The sequence below is a fragment of the Schistocerca piceifrons genome, chromosome 3 (genome assembly GCF_021461385.2).
Source record: "Schistocerca piceifrons isolate TAMUIC-IGC-003096 chromosome 3, iqSchPice1.1, whole genome shotgun sequence".
Lineage (NCBI taxonomy): Eukaryota > Metazoa > Arthropoda > Insecta > Orthoptera > Acrididae > Schistocerca > Schistocerca piceifrons.
The window spans coordinates 498,446,065-498,462,387 of record NC_060140.1 but is presented as its reverse complement, the minus strand read 5'-3'; the positions used below and the strand labels follow the sequence as shown (position 1 = coordinate 498,462,387).

Below are 16,323 nucleotides of genomic sequence, written 5' to 3'. Positions count from 1 at the left end.
AGATTTCGATGTAAATGCAGATAAATAATCAGAAACTGGAACAGCTATTTTCCAGACGCCGCATTCAGCTGGGCTAGCAAACCCGCTTCAGAACTTGAAATGTAAACACGACAGCGAAAAACAATTTTCGAAATTCGGTTTTCGTCCTGCGGAGGATGTGTCACATATAAACTTAGCCACTGTATCCGAAGTTCTAAAAAGCTGTAATTAAGGTGGATTCACACTTGACGTAACGTCACCGTTACGTTTTTAAACGTAGACGGTCTGAGGAATTGAAAGAACGTCGTGACATTACAGCTTTTCATAAAATACTCACCAGAGGCGCTATTTCGTATATCATGGTAGATCATCATAAAATGCCGAAATTTAGTTTCAAGCAGTTTGCAATGATTGCTGTTCCACGTGATGATAAGGAACAGAGGGTAAAAAGAGTGAGGATTATAAAAACGTTAAAAAATCGAGACCGTGAAAGAGAGTTCCTAACCCTTAACAGGAAGCTGGAAGAGAAAGGGTCATCGTTCGATAAATATTTCAAAATGTCTAAACAACAGTTCTTTTACCTGCTAAGCAAGATACAAATAAAAATTACGAAGAGATGTTTTAAGTTTTTGGCGCCCATTATCGCCTCGACAGAAGGTGCCTTCGGTATGTCTAGATTGGCCGTTTTAGTGTACTTGATCTATGTTTTCATATATTTCTGCTGCCAGACGCTCGTCGTTAATTTATTACGAGTCTTATTTTAAACTTCTGCATGACGCATCGGATTTACTCCCGGTTTTTCTTTTCGTGAGTAAAGCACACTGAACAAAGTATGAAACGTTTATTTAGCAATGTATTCCTTTAGTGTATAAAATAAAATACTTAAACTTAGTGCTGTCTTCCAACACATATTAAGGCCTTTTCGCAGTAGCAGTCAGTGGAGAATACCTTCGTATTAGTTCAAGACTTAAGGTAACAGTTGCTCTCCAGGTAGACTACGCTATTTGCCGTCGAAAAATTCTTCCCGAGAAGCCTTGACGTGACGTGATGTGTCGATTACGTACAGTTGACGGTGTGTGTGAATACCACAATTTGAACTACAGAGGAGAATCTTTCGAGATGACGGACGTTTCGGTGACATTCCGTCATGGGTGAATCCACCTTTAGTCACGAAACGAAATAAGAACGACTTTGGCCGGCACGTTCAGACCATGGAGGTAGAATTTTTACCTCCATAGTTCAGACACCTGATGTTCGACATCACTGAACAGTGAACACTGATCATGCAGGACCATAGAGTATAAGTGCAGGGCGTGATTGCATATCTTTGGATGGTTATGTTTGAAAGGTGTGTTGACTTGTGGAGTAAAGTCCCGGCGTGACACTCGACGTTAGATCGTAATAATTTTTTTTCCAAATGTTCCAGATGACGAAATAAGTAAGATTGCTGTCGCAGTTACCGTTTTGCAGACACGCATGTTCGAAAAAGTGTTTTGTTGTAGACTGACATTCTCGATTATTGTCTTATTTCATAGCACTTTTCGATTGACTCTTCTCGTTTAGAAATCTGTACTTCTCATTTAGAAAATCTTCCCCATAATTTGCAGAAATGCTAGTTGGCGGCCACGGCGAATCTAATCCGAACACAAACTGGCTGGACAGTCGTGGTTTATGGATTAGTTACGCTGTGGGGATGCTTGTGCTTCATCTGATTCTTCTAAGTATACCAGTTTTCAGTGTAGCATTTGCTTGGACTCTTACGAATATCATCCATAATTTGGTGAGTATTTTTTTTTTTTTCATTGTTTCAAGTGATAAGTAAAATATAGATCGTTGTGTTTGTATCTTCGACTGTATTTTGTGAGGATTTTAATGATAGCGCGTGAGCAAAGCGTTACGTTTGAGCTCGCATTAACAGTGAGGGGTGCGCATGTACTCATGAAGAGATACCGAAGATATTACTTTATTACATTCAAGTAATGTGCTAATCACCCGCAGTTGTCACCAAAAGATTTCATTTCTCAGTTGAATTAGCTTTATCTGTTCTCGTGACAGGTATTGTAAATTTGACATACCGGTGATGGTAATTTTAAAATGCCACATCACTTCCACGGTTCAAACACAATAATGTTACCAAGAACAGTGATAGTGTGACGAAAACATCAAATGAATTTCACAATTGCAATTCAGGTAATAGACACATGAAAAGCGCAATGGAATGTCACTGTTTTGAGCTGACTGCAGACTGAGTACTACACAATAGAAATTGCACTGAAAAATTCCTGTAAAGCTTTTAAATGGTCATGTATCAGAGTGTGGTCAGATCTAAACACCTCTTGTAGTTAAATATGCAGCCCATTTGAAATTTTAACATACACATTTTTGCAATAATTATTGCGTCTTTATCAATACAGTAGCCAAGTATATTCCAGAATATAATCGCCACTCAGCATCTAATGGCACTAAATCCAGTGTGTCGACAAGTATAGTTATAGGGCCTAGAAGTCCTGATAATTATCTATGGTATAAGGCGTAAAGCAACAGAATTTCCCCATTTTTATATTTTCGAATCGGTTTCTGTATCCACCAGTTTGTAAAACGTATGTGTTATACACAGTTTTCAAAGTTATAGAGGTACTTCGATATGTAATGTTTTTTAATCAGAGAGAATCACTCTGATATGCTCTCTGTAGAGTGGAAGTGCATATGTCAACTGACAGAAAAGTGAACTGATGTGTTATTTTATAATCATTCATTTTATTTCATTTGCTTTATTTATTCATCTCATTATCATCCCTCAATAATACAGGATTTGCCATCATAATACAGAGGTGTATTTCTGGGAAGAAAGTGGTTTAAATGTTTGTGTTACATAGGTTTTTAACTGGTACTTTCTTATGGCTACATAAAAGTTGCCCTTCATCTTCTAAAACGTTAAAAATACTACACACTTCCAAGTACACCCCCCTCCCCTCCCTTACAAACCGTATTGTTGCCTTTGGTAACAAGTATGTTGCTGTTCATGGTGTCAGATGTTTTTTGAGCAGAATAATGCGCTACTCGAAAACCTTCTATTTTCACATTGAAGGTTATTATTTTGTTCATATCTAGGGCTGCCACTTTGAAATACAAACAGTGCTCTCAAACTTTTAGTAAAATTACACCCATTGAGTTTTAGGCCTACTACATGTATTAAACATGCAAATACTGAAAGTGATTTATGTTTTGTCTTCCTTTATTTTGAATCCATCCCCAAATTTCACAATAGAGCATTGCAGGTTTTATTTTGTAATTGTACATTACTTTCTAAGGAAAGATTTATTTGTTTCATTGATCATTTATGGAATTAATCTTTGGAGTAATATTTTAATATTTATATCTAAAAGCAAAGATTCTGTAACTTACCAAACGAGTTGGTATGTTGATAGGAGACAATAAAAAACACACAAACACACACACAAATTTAAAGCTTTCGCAACCCAAGGTTGCTTCATCAGGAAAGAGGAAAGGAGAGGGAAAGACGAAAGGATGTGGGGTCTATATCTAATGATATATTCATATCATTATTTTAATATTTAGTTAGATGAGAGCATTAGGAGGGTATGCATGGTTTTTTCTTAGAACGTGTGACTGGAAGCACACTGTGAACTATTTATAACACACAGCAATTCGTTTCTGTGATTTGAATAGACTACAAGCCATTCCTGTGTAGGGTCAATCCATAACGAGTGGTCCGGCACTCGTTGCTTGACCATCTCAGAAAAAAGTTGTATTTGCTGGGTGAATTCCCCAATGTTTAGTAGTTGCAAAAATATTAAAAAAAAAAGTGTTTATTATTTTGAAATGGTGGCCATATATGTTCCAAGCATCATGCGTTTCTTCGTATTTGCAAGCATCTACATTTTTACAATTATTCACTAGTTGATTGTCCTAAGCCTTTCAGATAAAATACATTTAGTTCAACACACTCTGGGCTACCAATTAACATCATTATCACTTAGCTAAATATATTTTTAATAGTTCAAAGTTATGAGCCACAAATTAAAAAAAAACTCAATTTTTGAACAGTAGTTTTCCAAGGAAAGAATTTCTCAGCTTTAATATTTTTTCTGCTATTACGTTGTATAGTATAGTTACTTTTTTAGAGCATGAATGGTGAGCAGCTTACACTTACAAAATACAGTGTTTTAACAAATGGATTTTTTAATTTTTCCATTTTGTGGCCTGCAATATCTTTGTTGGGGACCAGATAAAAATCTTTAATTTCACAGTCAATAGACCTTTATGATATCAAACTTAAGGATAGATTTCATCTTTGAGATTAAGTTGGAAGTTATGGAAAAAGATTACAAATACAAATCAAAAATACATTTAACATCTGCAATATCTGGTAGGCTAATCAAATAAAGTATACCAATTGCATAATGTAGCACACCACATTACACTAGCTAATAATTTGTTGAAAGAATGGGGTCGACAGAAGCGTCCGATCCAACGCGTCGGCTTTGACCCGTGACGTAAGGGTGTTGTCGTGTGTGACGTCATGACGGTGTGGGGTTTGGTTTGAGTGTGGCTGTCTCCACTTCTGTTTTATCTTATTTTATTTACTTTTCTGATCTGTTCGTTCTATCTCGTGAAATTTTTGTTAATTTAAAAACACTTATTACTTATTTTAATTATCTGTTTCCTCCAATTTCTGTTTTAGTTTATTATATTTATCTTTCTGATCTGTTCGTTCTATCCCGTGAGATTTTTTTTTTTTTTTTTTTTTAAAGGCAAAAAACACTAATCAGCTACTGAAGCATCTTTATCTTCTATGGGTTGCAGGGGTTACGACCGCTGGGGAGGTGGGTGGGTATTCATGCATGGCTGTCTTCACTTACACGTTGTAGCTACGCAAGGCGTCTAAATTTGTTTATATTTAGTTTGCCCCCCACCCAAAACACCCCATTTCCCGCGCTTGTCCCGTTAGTGTCATCAGGCTTCTTGTGGAAAGTGTGTGTGTTTGTTTTTGTTTCCGCCATATTTGTGACGTCATGGGTCAAAGCAGACGGGCGGGATCGGACGTTTCCGTATTTCCAAACACTGCTATGATAATTGTTTCAGCAGGCTAACAATAGCATCTGCAAGCCTAGACAATTCTGATTCTTGTCTTCCCCCTTACACCAACAATTGTCTGCTCACACTTATTTAGTTAGAAGTTCTTGAAGTGTACAGCTGGAAAACGGTGTCTCAATGTTCTGTTGATGTTTATTATTAATGAAGCATGTCATAAAAGTGTGTATGGAGCATGTCCTAAAGACATCACTTTAATCGAAGATTACAGTGAAGAAGGAAAAGTGTTGTTTTAATTGGGAGTTGGCCCATAGGTCAAATCAACGTGTAAGTACCATGAAACGAAATACTTAAAATATCATGACCTTTTTGGTCAGACTTGCATGGGCCCTTTTGAGAAACATAAGAAACCTATAACAAACGGTCTGCGAGAAGTAACATTTGATCATTATTCTAAAAATAAAAGCCCTTTTGTCAATCTCATACCAGGAAAATCATTGTCCAACATGTTATTCTAAGATATTTGTAATTCACAGGAGAAAGGATAGTGAAACCTCAGATGCAGAATTTTTTGACTTATCAGCAACCATTAAAAAAGTAGATACAGCTTGTGAAATCCTGGTTATATCACCTACTAGTAAAATTAGAAAACTAATTCAAGGTAAAAGACCAAGTGCCCTGAATACAAAGATTGAGAAAGTGGCAGTCACAGTCAAAAAGAATGTGGAAGTTTCATTTCAAAATACAATTTGAGCTAAAACAGATGGAAGTTCTAAAACTTCACCAACCGAATATGATGATTTGATAGAAAAACTAAATGCAGTACTTCAAACAAAGAGGATAAAATTAAGATTATCAGTTTACTGCCGAATTCTTGGAGTCGAGCAAAAGTTAGTGATGAATTTAATTGGGCAGAACGTCTTGTTCAGTTAAGGCAATTAGTAAAAGATCAGGGAATTTTACCAGCGTTACAAAAGAAAAGTGCATCTAATTTGGCAGATGAAAACACAATCAATAAAGTTATTAAGTATTATGACAATGACAATAACAGCCGTTTGATGTCTGGCAAAAAAGACTATTTCTGTGAAAGAAAATGCTTCTAAGATTCAAAGACAAAAAAAGGTTAATATTGTGTAATGTAAATGAACTATTCACTGAAAATTAAAGTGGAAGATTAAAGTTTCGCAAGTTGAGACCAAGGTGGTGTATTGTTGCAGGGGCGTCTGGCACCCATAATGTTCGTGTTTGTATCATCAGAACGTAAAGTTGATGATAGATGGGGCCAATCTTAGAGTTGACTGTAAAGACCTTTTGGAAGTTATGGTACACAATATTGGCAGTTAAAATTGTATGATCAAGGGAAAATGTGAAGAGTGTCCAGGCAAACAAGCCTTATATGACATGTTTGAAGAATCAGGAGAAGACAGTTTGATGCCTGACAGTATGAAATACTAACGAGGGGTGGCACAAGACAGAACTTGCCTGATAATGAACTTCATCAGTGTGGAAAACTTGTACAACTGGTTCTTCAAAATAAAGACATAGTGGCTTGTGTTTACGATGAACAGTGGTGTATTGGTGAAGTTGATAATATTGACTGTCAAAAACCAAGATGTACATGTTGTATTTTATCACCCTCCAGGACCAAGGACATCTTTTAAAAAATTGAGGGACCAAATTTGGATGCCACTTAAAAATGTGCCAAGGAAACTGTCTGCTATGGAATTTAAAACTGTGGCTGGGTGAACTTATAATCTAACACCCAAACTGGGTGAACAAATTTCTTAAATGTTCAATAAGTGATGTACTAAAAACAGATAACAAGAGAACAATATAATGTAATTAGTAGGCTTATTTTCATTAAAAAAGTATGTAATCATAGATATGATTAAATTATATATTGTAATTGATATATTTTATTCTATAAGCCTAGGTATCGCAAATGTTAAAACCTATTTTTGACTCGTGTTTGTATTTTTTTCCATAACTTCCAATTGAATCTCAATGATGAAATTTATACTGAAGTTTGATATCGCAAAGGTCTAATCGCTGTGAAATTTTCAGGTTTTATCTGGTCCCCCAACAAAGATATTGCCAGACCACAAAATGGAAAAATTAAAAAAAGTGTATTTTTTTTAAGTGTAAGCTGCTCACCATTGATGCTCTGTAAAAAGTAATACTATATAGTGTAATAACAGAAAAAAGATTAAAGCTGAGAAATTCTTTGTTTGGAAAACTACTGTTCAAAAATTGAGTTTGTTAATTTGTGACTCATAACTTTGAACTTTTAAAAACATATTAAAGAATACATTCAGCTAAGTAATAATGATGTTAATTTGTAGCCCAGTGTGTGGTGAACTAAATGCATTTTATCTGAAAGGCTTAGGACATTCCACTACTGAATAATTCTTAAAAGAAAATGTAGATGCTTGCAAATACGAAAAAACGCATGTGGCTTGGAGCAAATATGGCCACCATTTCAAAATAATAAACAATAAACTTAAAAAAAAAAAATTTGTGCCGACTAAATATTGGGGAATTCACCCAGAAAATATAAAACTTTTCTGAGACGGTCAAGCAACCAATTATTTTTTTCTTGGACCACTTTGTATGGATTGACCCTGTACAGAAATGGTAGAGGGGCCATTCTGCCAGACTATTGATACATTTTTTGTTTCAATTGGCTGTAGAATTCCAGAATGGATCTTTTTGTGGTTTTTCCTGAACACCATTCAGCTATTTGGCCTAACTTTTTATGAATATATGAAATGAAAATGAAGTGAACACTAACCCCCCCCCCCCACCCCCCCCACCCCCCCGCTCTCTCTCTCTCTCTCTCTCTCTCTCTCTCTCTCTCTCTCTCTCTCTCTCTCTCTCTCTCTCTCTCTCTCTATATATATATATATATATATATATATATATATATAACATAAAACAACTGTTACATAACAGTGAGCAACCATATATATTGTAAACCCTGCTATACCTGAGTATATTGTATTCAGGAGGCCTATTTCGTCTTAATGCCATTTAAGTTATAATTATATGTACTCTTACATGACCTTCATGTTACCCCTCTCATATTTTTGTTGCTATTGTAGTAACTGGGTGAGATAGTGAAGTGATTACACTGAATTTGCATTTGGGACAATAGCAGTTAAAATTTCTATATGGCTAGCCAGATTTAGGCTTACCATGGTTTTCCTAAGTTGCATAAGGCAGATGTGGTGATGGGTGCTCTGAAAATGACATGACAGATTCCATGCCTCTAATAACCTCATCAACTGGATGTTAAACCTTACTGCTGTAATTTTCCATTGTCTGTTCAGAAGACAGTAGATCAATATTATATTTGTAATTATTAATTATGGCACTTCCTTAACCGTTAGCATAGTCTGTGAAGAGTATGTACAGCTCCAGATTAAATTCTAATGTGGCTGTTGTGACACAGATTTTGTAAACATTTGGATGCCTCATCCTGGGGTCTGAGTTACCTATCCTCCTTTTTAAACTCTCCCAACCAGTCGCTCCTTCCTCTCCGAGAGGATGGAACTAATAGTTCCAAAGGCTAGGGTGCTATGTACCGTTATACATATTTATAGGTGATATAGTAATACACATTTCACCTCCTGAAGGTAAGTGCTGACCAGAAATCCTGTCTATTTATGGGAATGACTAACTGAAAGAAAGTCTGTATTTAGAAAACAATAGACTCATTCAGTTGTAGTTTTACCTTTCAGTTGAGTTATTTGTTCATTCTTTTATGTGAGAAACCAGTCTGTTTTAGCAATAAAACGAAAAAAATTGATGCAGTCCAGAGATTTCAGCTCTGGCCGGAAACATTTGACCTTTTCCCATTGTTAAATGGTTGTCAACTGCACTTTGCCGTTGCCTGTTTAGCACTCTTACTGCATTGTGATTTGTTTTTTATTAAGTGTTAATAATTAGCTTCTAGTTCAGTTATTTGGCCATGTTTATGAATGCGTGTTTCCTCAATAGCGAACTTTGTGTCACAGTCATAATGTCGAAATGTTCAACTAATGTGGGAATGGAAGGAATTGTTAGACTGCATAAAAATTTGCAAAGTGAGAGGACATCTTGTGCTGATGGTTCTGTACAGACTGAATTATGTGCATAGACAGTTCATCCATTCTGGGAATTGAGAATCTCGACCATTTTTGCCTGTTATCAACATTGATAATGACAAGCTATCAGTTCCAAGGTTTCCAAGATTTTTGAGAATCTTCTAATTTCAGTAATATAAATGTGACAGTCATGCAGGAGGCAGTTGACTGATTATTATAATAATCAGTAGTTCTGCACTTCGACTGACTGGGTCGCTATTGGAAAACCCAACATCAGGCCAGGAATGACTTACTAGTCATATGATGCATTTAGGAATTTATCCACCATCAGATGTCTAGGAACGCCTGTGAATGTTCGTTTCATGTAAGACTTGGAATGCTGTATCTATGTGTAGTAATTGCTGCTGGATATCTGATATTGTATAAATTCTGAAACATGTCATATGAGCAATAGTCATTCTTTGCCTGATACTTGACTTTTACCAGTGCAACCCAATCAGCCTGAATACAGAACTACTGATTGTTTTAATTTCCAGTTTTGATGTTGGATAACATATGACAAAAGAAATACTTTTTTCATATGATGTATTTACAAATTAACAATTTTCGAATTTTTTCTTTTACTTGTACTATGAAACTTTACTACTTGCCAAATTTCATCTTTGTAAATCAACGGGAAGTATGCTATAAGTTTTTATGATTGAGTTTGGGAGTATTAAACTATGGTGATACAAATGGCCATATCTTTCGATTTCATTGTCTTAGAAGCTTGAGATTTTTACACCACTGTGGGACAATGGACCTCAATACGTGACATAAATTTCAATGTAACTTGATCTGTGTACTTGTTCCTGAGAAAGGGGTTTTAGACTGATAGGCTGATGGATGGACAAACAGGAAGCAGTCCTATAAGGGTTCCATTTTTACTGATTGAAGCACAGAACCCTAAAATGTGATGTTCGAGATAAATTCAGTGCACTACACAGTATCTGCAAGGATGATTCGTATTAAGAAACTACATTAATTAAAGAAATTCAGAGAAAATTAAAGAATGATAAATATTTCTTGCAAAAAAGAACTTCTGACAATTCACAGTAAATGTTCAAAAAGCCAGTGATTAAGACACCATATAATACAAGGTTGGGTTCACAACATCTCAGAATTTACAAAAGTAGAATTATCGGTGATGAGTGCAAACCAACTGTAAAGAGAGACGGGGCTTTCTTAAACTTAAATAAAAAAGTAATTGTACATTTAAACATAAATTTATAATGTAGCACCAATTATTAACCTTTTAAAACCAACCAAAAATCCATATGTAATGCCAGAAGTATCAAAAATTTGTTTTTGAGTAAATGGATAGCCTACATAAATTTTGAAAATACTTCATTTTTATAAATACACCTTTTGTCCAGCTCTACATAAATAAGATGTGTTATTTGTTACTAAAAATGTTAACTGAAAAGGCTGAAAAATGTGTAAATGAAATCATTCAAACTCGGAGACTGAGTGAAAAATCTTATAATAGCTGACATGGCTGCAAAGACTAGTCTCATTTGGTTGTTTTATTTGACTGGGAAAAAAATGCCGAACAAAAAACAATCGACTGGCCAATGAGTTGCGAAAACCTGTCAGTTGTGCCATCACTAATGCTGTCTCAAAAGTTTTAGATTTTGTAAACATAATTTTTAATCTTAGTGACTACACATCTGTCGTATCATAATGTTACATGTTTTACATTTTACAGTGTCACTTTTTTTTCCTTCACTTCGTGAAAGGCTCACCATGGGTTCCTCAAGATCAAGGGGACAGTAGGGAACTTACCCACTGGGAGCAAATTGATTATGGAGAGCAGTTTACTGTTACTCGGAAATTCTTGACGGTTGTGCCCATTGTACTGTGAGTTAACTACATTCAGTATTATATTTCACAATTAACTTTGAACACTTTAAGAATCCACATTGGTGTTTGGTTTTGTGCATGATCATAAGGAACTGAATATGTTCAAAAATAAAAATTTTATAATGCTTAAAATATGAACTGTAACTGATCGTGCCGGCCGCGGTGGTCTAGCGGTTCTAGGCGCTCAGTCCGGAACCGCGCGACTGCTACGGTCGCAGGTTCGAATCCTGCCTCGGGCATGGATGTGTGTGATGTCCTTAGGTTAGTTAGGTTTAAGTGGTTCTAAGTTCTAGGGGACTGATGACCACAGACGTTAAGCCCCATAGTGCTCAGAGCCATTTGAACCATTTGTAACTGATCATGGTAGTATAATGAGTGATATTGTACTGTAATACTGTATTGTTGTAAGTTGTTTTTGAATGGTATCAAGAATGAGTTATTCTTCATTATAGACTGCTAAGACTATCCAGTTTTTACTTTACTTCTGTACTGCCTTACTTACTGATTTTAAAACTGAATCCCTGCATGTTGAATTTTGTATTCCCTTACTATTTCATGTTTGTTGGCTGCGTTAACTTCCTTTTCCGAGAATTAATTACACACATTGCTCATCTTAGTGTCTTAGATGGATAGTGAGTGGGTTTTCCAATCCGATTTTATTATACAGGGTGTTTTGAAAATACTTATATGCACTCTGGAGACATCTTCCTTACACCAAAACAAGAAAAAAGTTAGCATAAACATATGTCTGACAATCTTCAGTTTTTGAGCAATTAATGCAAGCTGAACGTCAGCGGCTTTCTATATCTACATATATACCCCAGTGTATGTTCCATTGTACCAGTTATTAGGGTTTCTTATGGTTCCCTTAACATAAGGAGTGCAGGAAGAATGATTGTTTGTATGCCTCTGGGCGTGCATTAATTATTCTAATCGTTTCCTTGCGATCCCTATGTGCGTGATATGTATAGAGGGTTCTAGTATATTCTTAGAGTAATCATTTAAAGCCCTTTTTGAATCCTTGGTAATAGACTTCCTTGCAATAGTTTAAGTATCTTAAAGAGTTTTCCACTTCAGTTCCTTCAGTATCTCTGTGACACTCTCCTAGGGATGAAACAAACCGGTAACCATTCGTGCTACCCTTCTCTGTATACGCTCAGTATCCCCAGTTACTTGCCCATGTCTGCACCATGTTGAAATCCAATCAAAAACTGAAAATTTATGCAGCTTCTTTCAGTTAGTACTTCGTTATAGATAACTGCATCATATGCAAAAGCCTGATTTTTAATATTAATATTGCCAGCAAGGTCATTCATGTACATGAACAGCATGGTCCAACACACTTCCCTGGAGCACACCTGAAGTTACTTCTACATTTGACGATGATCTCCATCCTAGATAACATGTTATGTTGCCTTGATCCAAAGCTTTCACTACATCACCTGAGGAAAGTGCAAGTTGGGTTTCATATGATCGATATTTTCAAAATCTGTGCTGGTTGGCACTGAAGAGGCCATTCTGTTCAAGGTCTCTCACTATGTTTGAACTCAGAATATGTTCTAAGATTCTACAACAAATAGATGTCAAGGATATTGGACGGTAGTTTTGTGGATCACTTCTACTGTTCTTCTTGTAGACATGTGCAACCTGTGCCTTTTTCCAAGAACTGGAGGTGGCTTTTTGTTCGAGGGATCTATGATGGACTATAAGGCTGCGTTCACACTGCCGGCCGGTCCGGGCCGGGCTGACGCGTACTGGCTCGGCTCGTGCCTAGCCAGCTCAGGCCGACGAGTAGTGCATTCACACTGCGCGCCGCGCCGAGCCGGGACGGCGAAATGGGGGAAAATCCACTTCTCCGATTTTCATGTTCTAAAAATTCTTAGCGGTATATAAGACTGCGCCACATCGTTTAATGAACTCATTTTTTCCTTAAAAGCGTTACTTACGTCGTGAAAAAAGAAAAAGTCTACTTTTCGTTTCGCGTGATTTCTTAGTTTCGTAACGCTTCCCAACCGATTTTGAAGAAAGTATGCGGCTAAAAAATCTGATTTTTGTACACGTGCTAGTGTAACATCTTAGCTTCGTATTGAATCATTTATCTTTTCATATTTCTTAACAGTCATTGTGAAATGATGCTATTTGTCAACGTTGTGCACTCGATTCACAAATCTTGTAGTGAAAAAGTTATGTAGCGGGTAGCTTACTGTTAGATCCGTTTTAGACCATACATTGTTGCGAATGAAATGTAGCTATAAGTACCAAAAAGTTTTTGAAATGATAATGACACTGATATCTGTCTCTGGTCACAAGTAATGCGAGATATTCAGTGGCGTCAGTGCCGCGTCCGCAAGCCACGGAGTTCGAGCGGTTACAGCTTGGTTTAATGTAGTCATATAATGCAGGACAGAAAAAAACTAATTACTAGTGATCAGTGGTGTAAAACTAATCACAAAAACAAACTGGAGATTTATGATACGTTTACTGCAGAAACTGAAGCGCAATTCTGTAGTCTCGTTGTCTACTTTGACAGAAAAAATAATGGAGAGTTAATGAAACTACTGTACATCGACACAGATGTGCGTTTCATTGTTCTTCATTGTTTTTTTTTTCTTCCTTGGCGGGCTGCGCTGCACTGTCAAGGTAATCCCCACTCTTTGGCTAAATGGATGTCAGCTGCCGGAGTCCAAATAAATAAATTTTAAAAAATCCCCACCCTTCGACAGCTGACAAGCAAGTCAGTAGAAAACGCAGCTGCAGCCAACAGCTGCTCGCCTTTAGCTAGTCTGTGCTGTCGTGTAGAACAATGTCTTCACTCTTTTATTCGTATTGTTTTGAATCTGCTGTAACTCGTCGAGTTTTGAAGTACAGAAGAACTAGGAGGTTATGGATTCATTCCATAAATAGCGACAGACATTTAGGAGAGTTTTTTTCTTTACATGAACTTAAAAACTATCCTGAAAAATTTTATTCATATTACAGAATGAATCATAATACATTTTAGTATGTGCTGCAGAACATTCAAGACAAAATTTCGAAACAGAACACAAATTTGAATGTAAATACGGTAGATTAAATAAATGAAATAAAAGTAATTTCTCATGTATCATTATAATAAACGTAATTTTTCCTCACTGATTGTGAAATGAGGTAACATCGTAAAATAAGACGTGTGCAGTCACACTTGTGATGAAAGCAGAAGGGAGACGTGTGATGCGTATACTGCAGGAGCAGTAGTGCTGCGCCACAGGCTCGCGCCTGCGGTCGGCTCGCGCCGGCAATATTAAACATTCGAGATGTCGCCGGCTCGGCTCCGGGAGGCGTACGCCGTGTCGGCGCGGCCCGGCCGCCAGTGTGAACACCGCAATTCAAAACCATGTGTTTGATATCGAAGCGGGCGGCGGCCCGGCCAGGCTCGGCTCGGCCCGGCCGGCAGTGTGAACGCAGCCTAATTGGAAGAGGGGCTAACTCAGCTGCAAATTCAGTCAAGAATCTGACGGATTCCATCGGGACCTGGAGCTTTGTTCAATTTTAATGATCTCAGTTATTTCTCAACACCACTGACACTAATAATTACTTCATTCATCTTTTCAGTGGTACAAGGATTAAATTGGGGCAATTGTCCTGGTTTTTCCTTTATAAAGGAACATTTGAAAACGGAGCTAAGTATTTCAGGTTTTGCTTTGCTACCCTCAATTTCAGTTCCTGCCCCATTTACTAGAAATGGACATTAACTTTAGTGTCACTAATAGATTTTACATATGACCAGAATTTCTGTGGGTTCTGTGAAAGATCACTTGACAGTATTCTGCTATGGTAGTCATTGAAGGCATTGCGCATTGCTCTCTTGAGAGCCAAATGCATTTCATTTAGCATCTATCTATCTATACCCTGTGCTTTTACACCTTTTGCAGCACATCACTACAGTTCCACTTATTGGTGCACCCGTTTGTCTCCTTGTATTCTAGATCGTGTTGTGAGAGGCGGAGTTCCAGGTGACTGGTAGGACCATACATTCTCCCAGTACATTGTACAGGCACTTTATTCAGAATGCTGTAAAAAGCTACTAGAAGATGTGTTGCTGTAAATAAGAAGAAACATGTGGTTTTTGCATGATGGAATTGGAGTTCATTTCAGTCAGTGTTAGAGATGCAGTGGCTGGTGTCTACCATGGCGGAGGTATAGGTAGAAGAGGAGTGTCCCATTGTCTGCATGTTCCCCTGACCTTTATATTATTATCTGTGGGGCACCTTAAACAATTGGTTTATGCAGCAGACAACTCTGATGCAGAAGCTCTTCATCGACATGGCATGGAAGCCTGTGAAACCATTGGAAACTACCAGGGAGTATTTGAAAGAGTGTGACAGTCCATTATTTGACAAATGCATTCATGTTTAGCAACAAGAGTACATTTCCAGGATTTATTATGACTTTTTGTGTTAATGAGCTCCAATCACCTAAATTGTAAACTTTCATTATTAATTTGAAAAAGGAACAAATTTTGGGCATATGATATCTGAACTTATTTTCTTGTTTTGCTGTGAAGATTTTTGAAATATGACTGTATTATAAAAGGGAGTGATTACTAATCACCATATAGAGGAGACAGCGTGCATGTATGTGTGTGATGGGAGTAACTATGTAGATGATATGAAATGGAACAAGCATGCGAGTATTGTGAGAGAAGGCGAATGGCCGACCTCGATTTGTTGGGAGAATTATGGGAAAGCGTGACCGGTCTGTAAAGGAGACCGCATATAGGATGCTGGTGTGACCTATTCTCGAGTACTGCTAGATTACGTTGGATCTGCACCAGGTTGTATTAAAGGAAGACATTGAAGCAACTCAGATTTGTTACCGGAAGGTTCAAACAACAGTGAAGTATTGCAGAGATGTTTTGGGAACTGAAATAGGAATCCCTGGAGGAAAGGCGACATTCTTCTGGAGCAAGATTATTGAGAAAATTTATAGAACTGGCATTTAAAGCTGACTGCGGAACAATTTTACTGTCGCCATCATAGATTTTGCGTAATGACCATGAAGATAAGGTACAAGAAATTAGGTCTCATACAGAGGCTTATAGTTAATTCTGTGTCCATCGCTCTGTTTGCGAGTGGAACAGGAATGGAAATGATTAGTTGTGGTCTCACAGATGTTTTATTGACAAAAGAGAAACATATGGTGTAATACTTTCTCAAATAGCACTGCACTTAAGACAGAAAAACTAATTAGTAAACTATTATCTTCATTTTGATACTGTCTTCCTTCAGATTTTAGAACATTGATGCGGATTTTCGTAGTTCTA

The 16,323-nt window shown here is 37.0% G+C and overlaps 1 protein-coding gene across 1 annotated transcript in view; it reads left to right on the top strand.

Moving 5' to 3' along the window:
• Nucleotides 1-1,278: 1,278 nt before the first annotated feature.
• The window catches only part of LOC124789668 (ORM1-like protein 3), a 30,521-nt gene continuing 15,476 nt past the window's right edge, over nucleotides 1,279-16,323 (top strand). Inside the window, exons 1-3 of the mRNA XM_047257104.1 lie at nucleotides 1,279-1,417; nucleotides 1,587-1,759; nucleotides 10,867-11,018. Of these exons, the coding sequence (XP_047113060.1) occupies nucleotides 1,589-1,759; nucleotides 10,867-11,018 (323 nt within the window). The 5' untranslated portion in view covers nucleotides 1,279-1,417; nucleotides 1,587-1,588. The remainder of the gene's footprint in view (nucleotides 1,418-1,586; nucleotides 1,760-10,866; nucleotides 11,019-16,323) is intronic.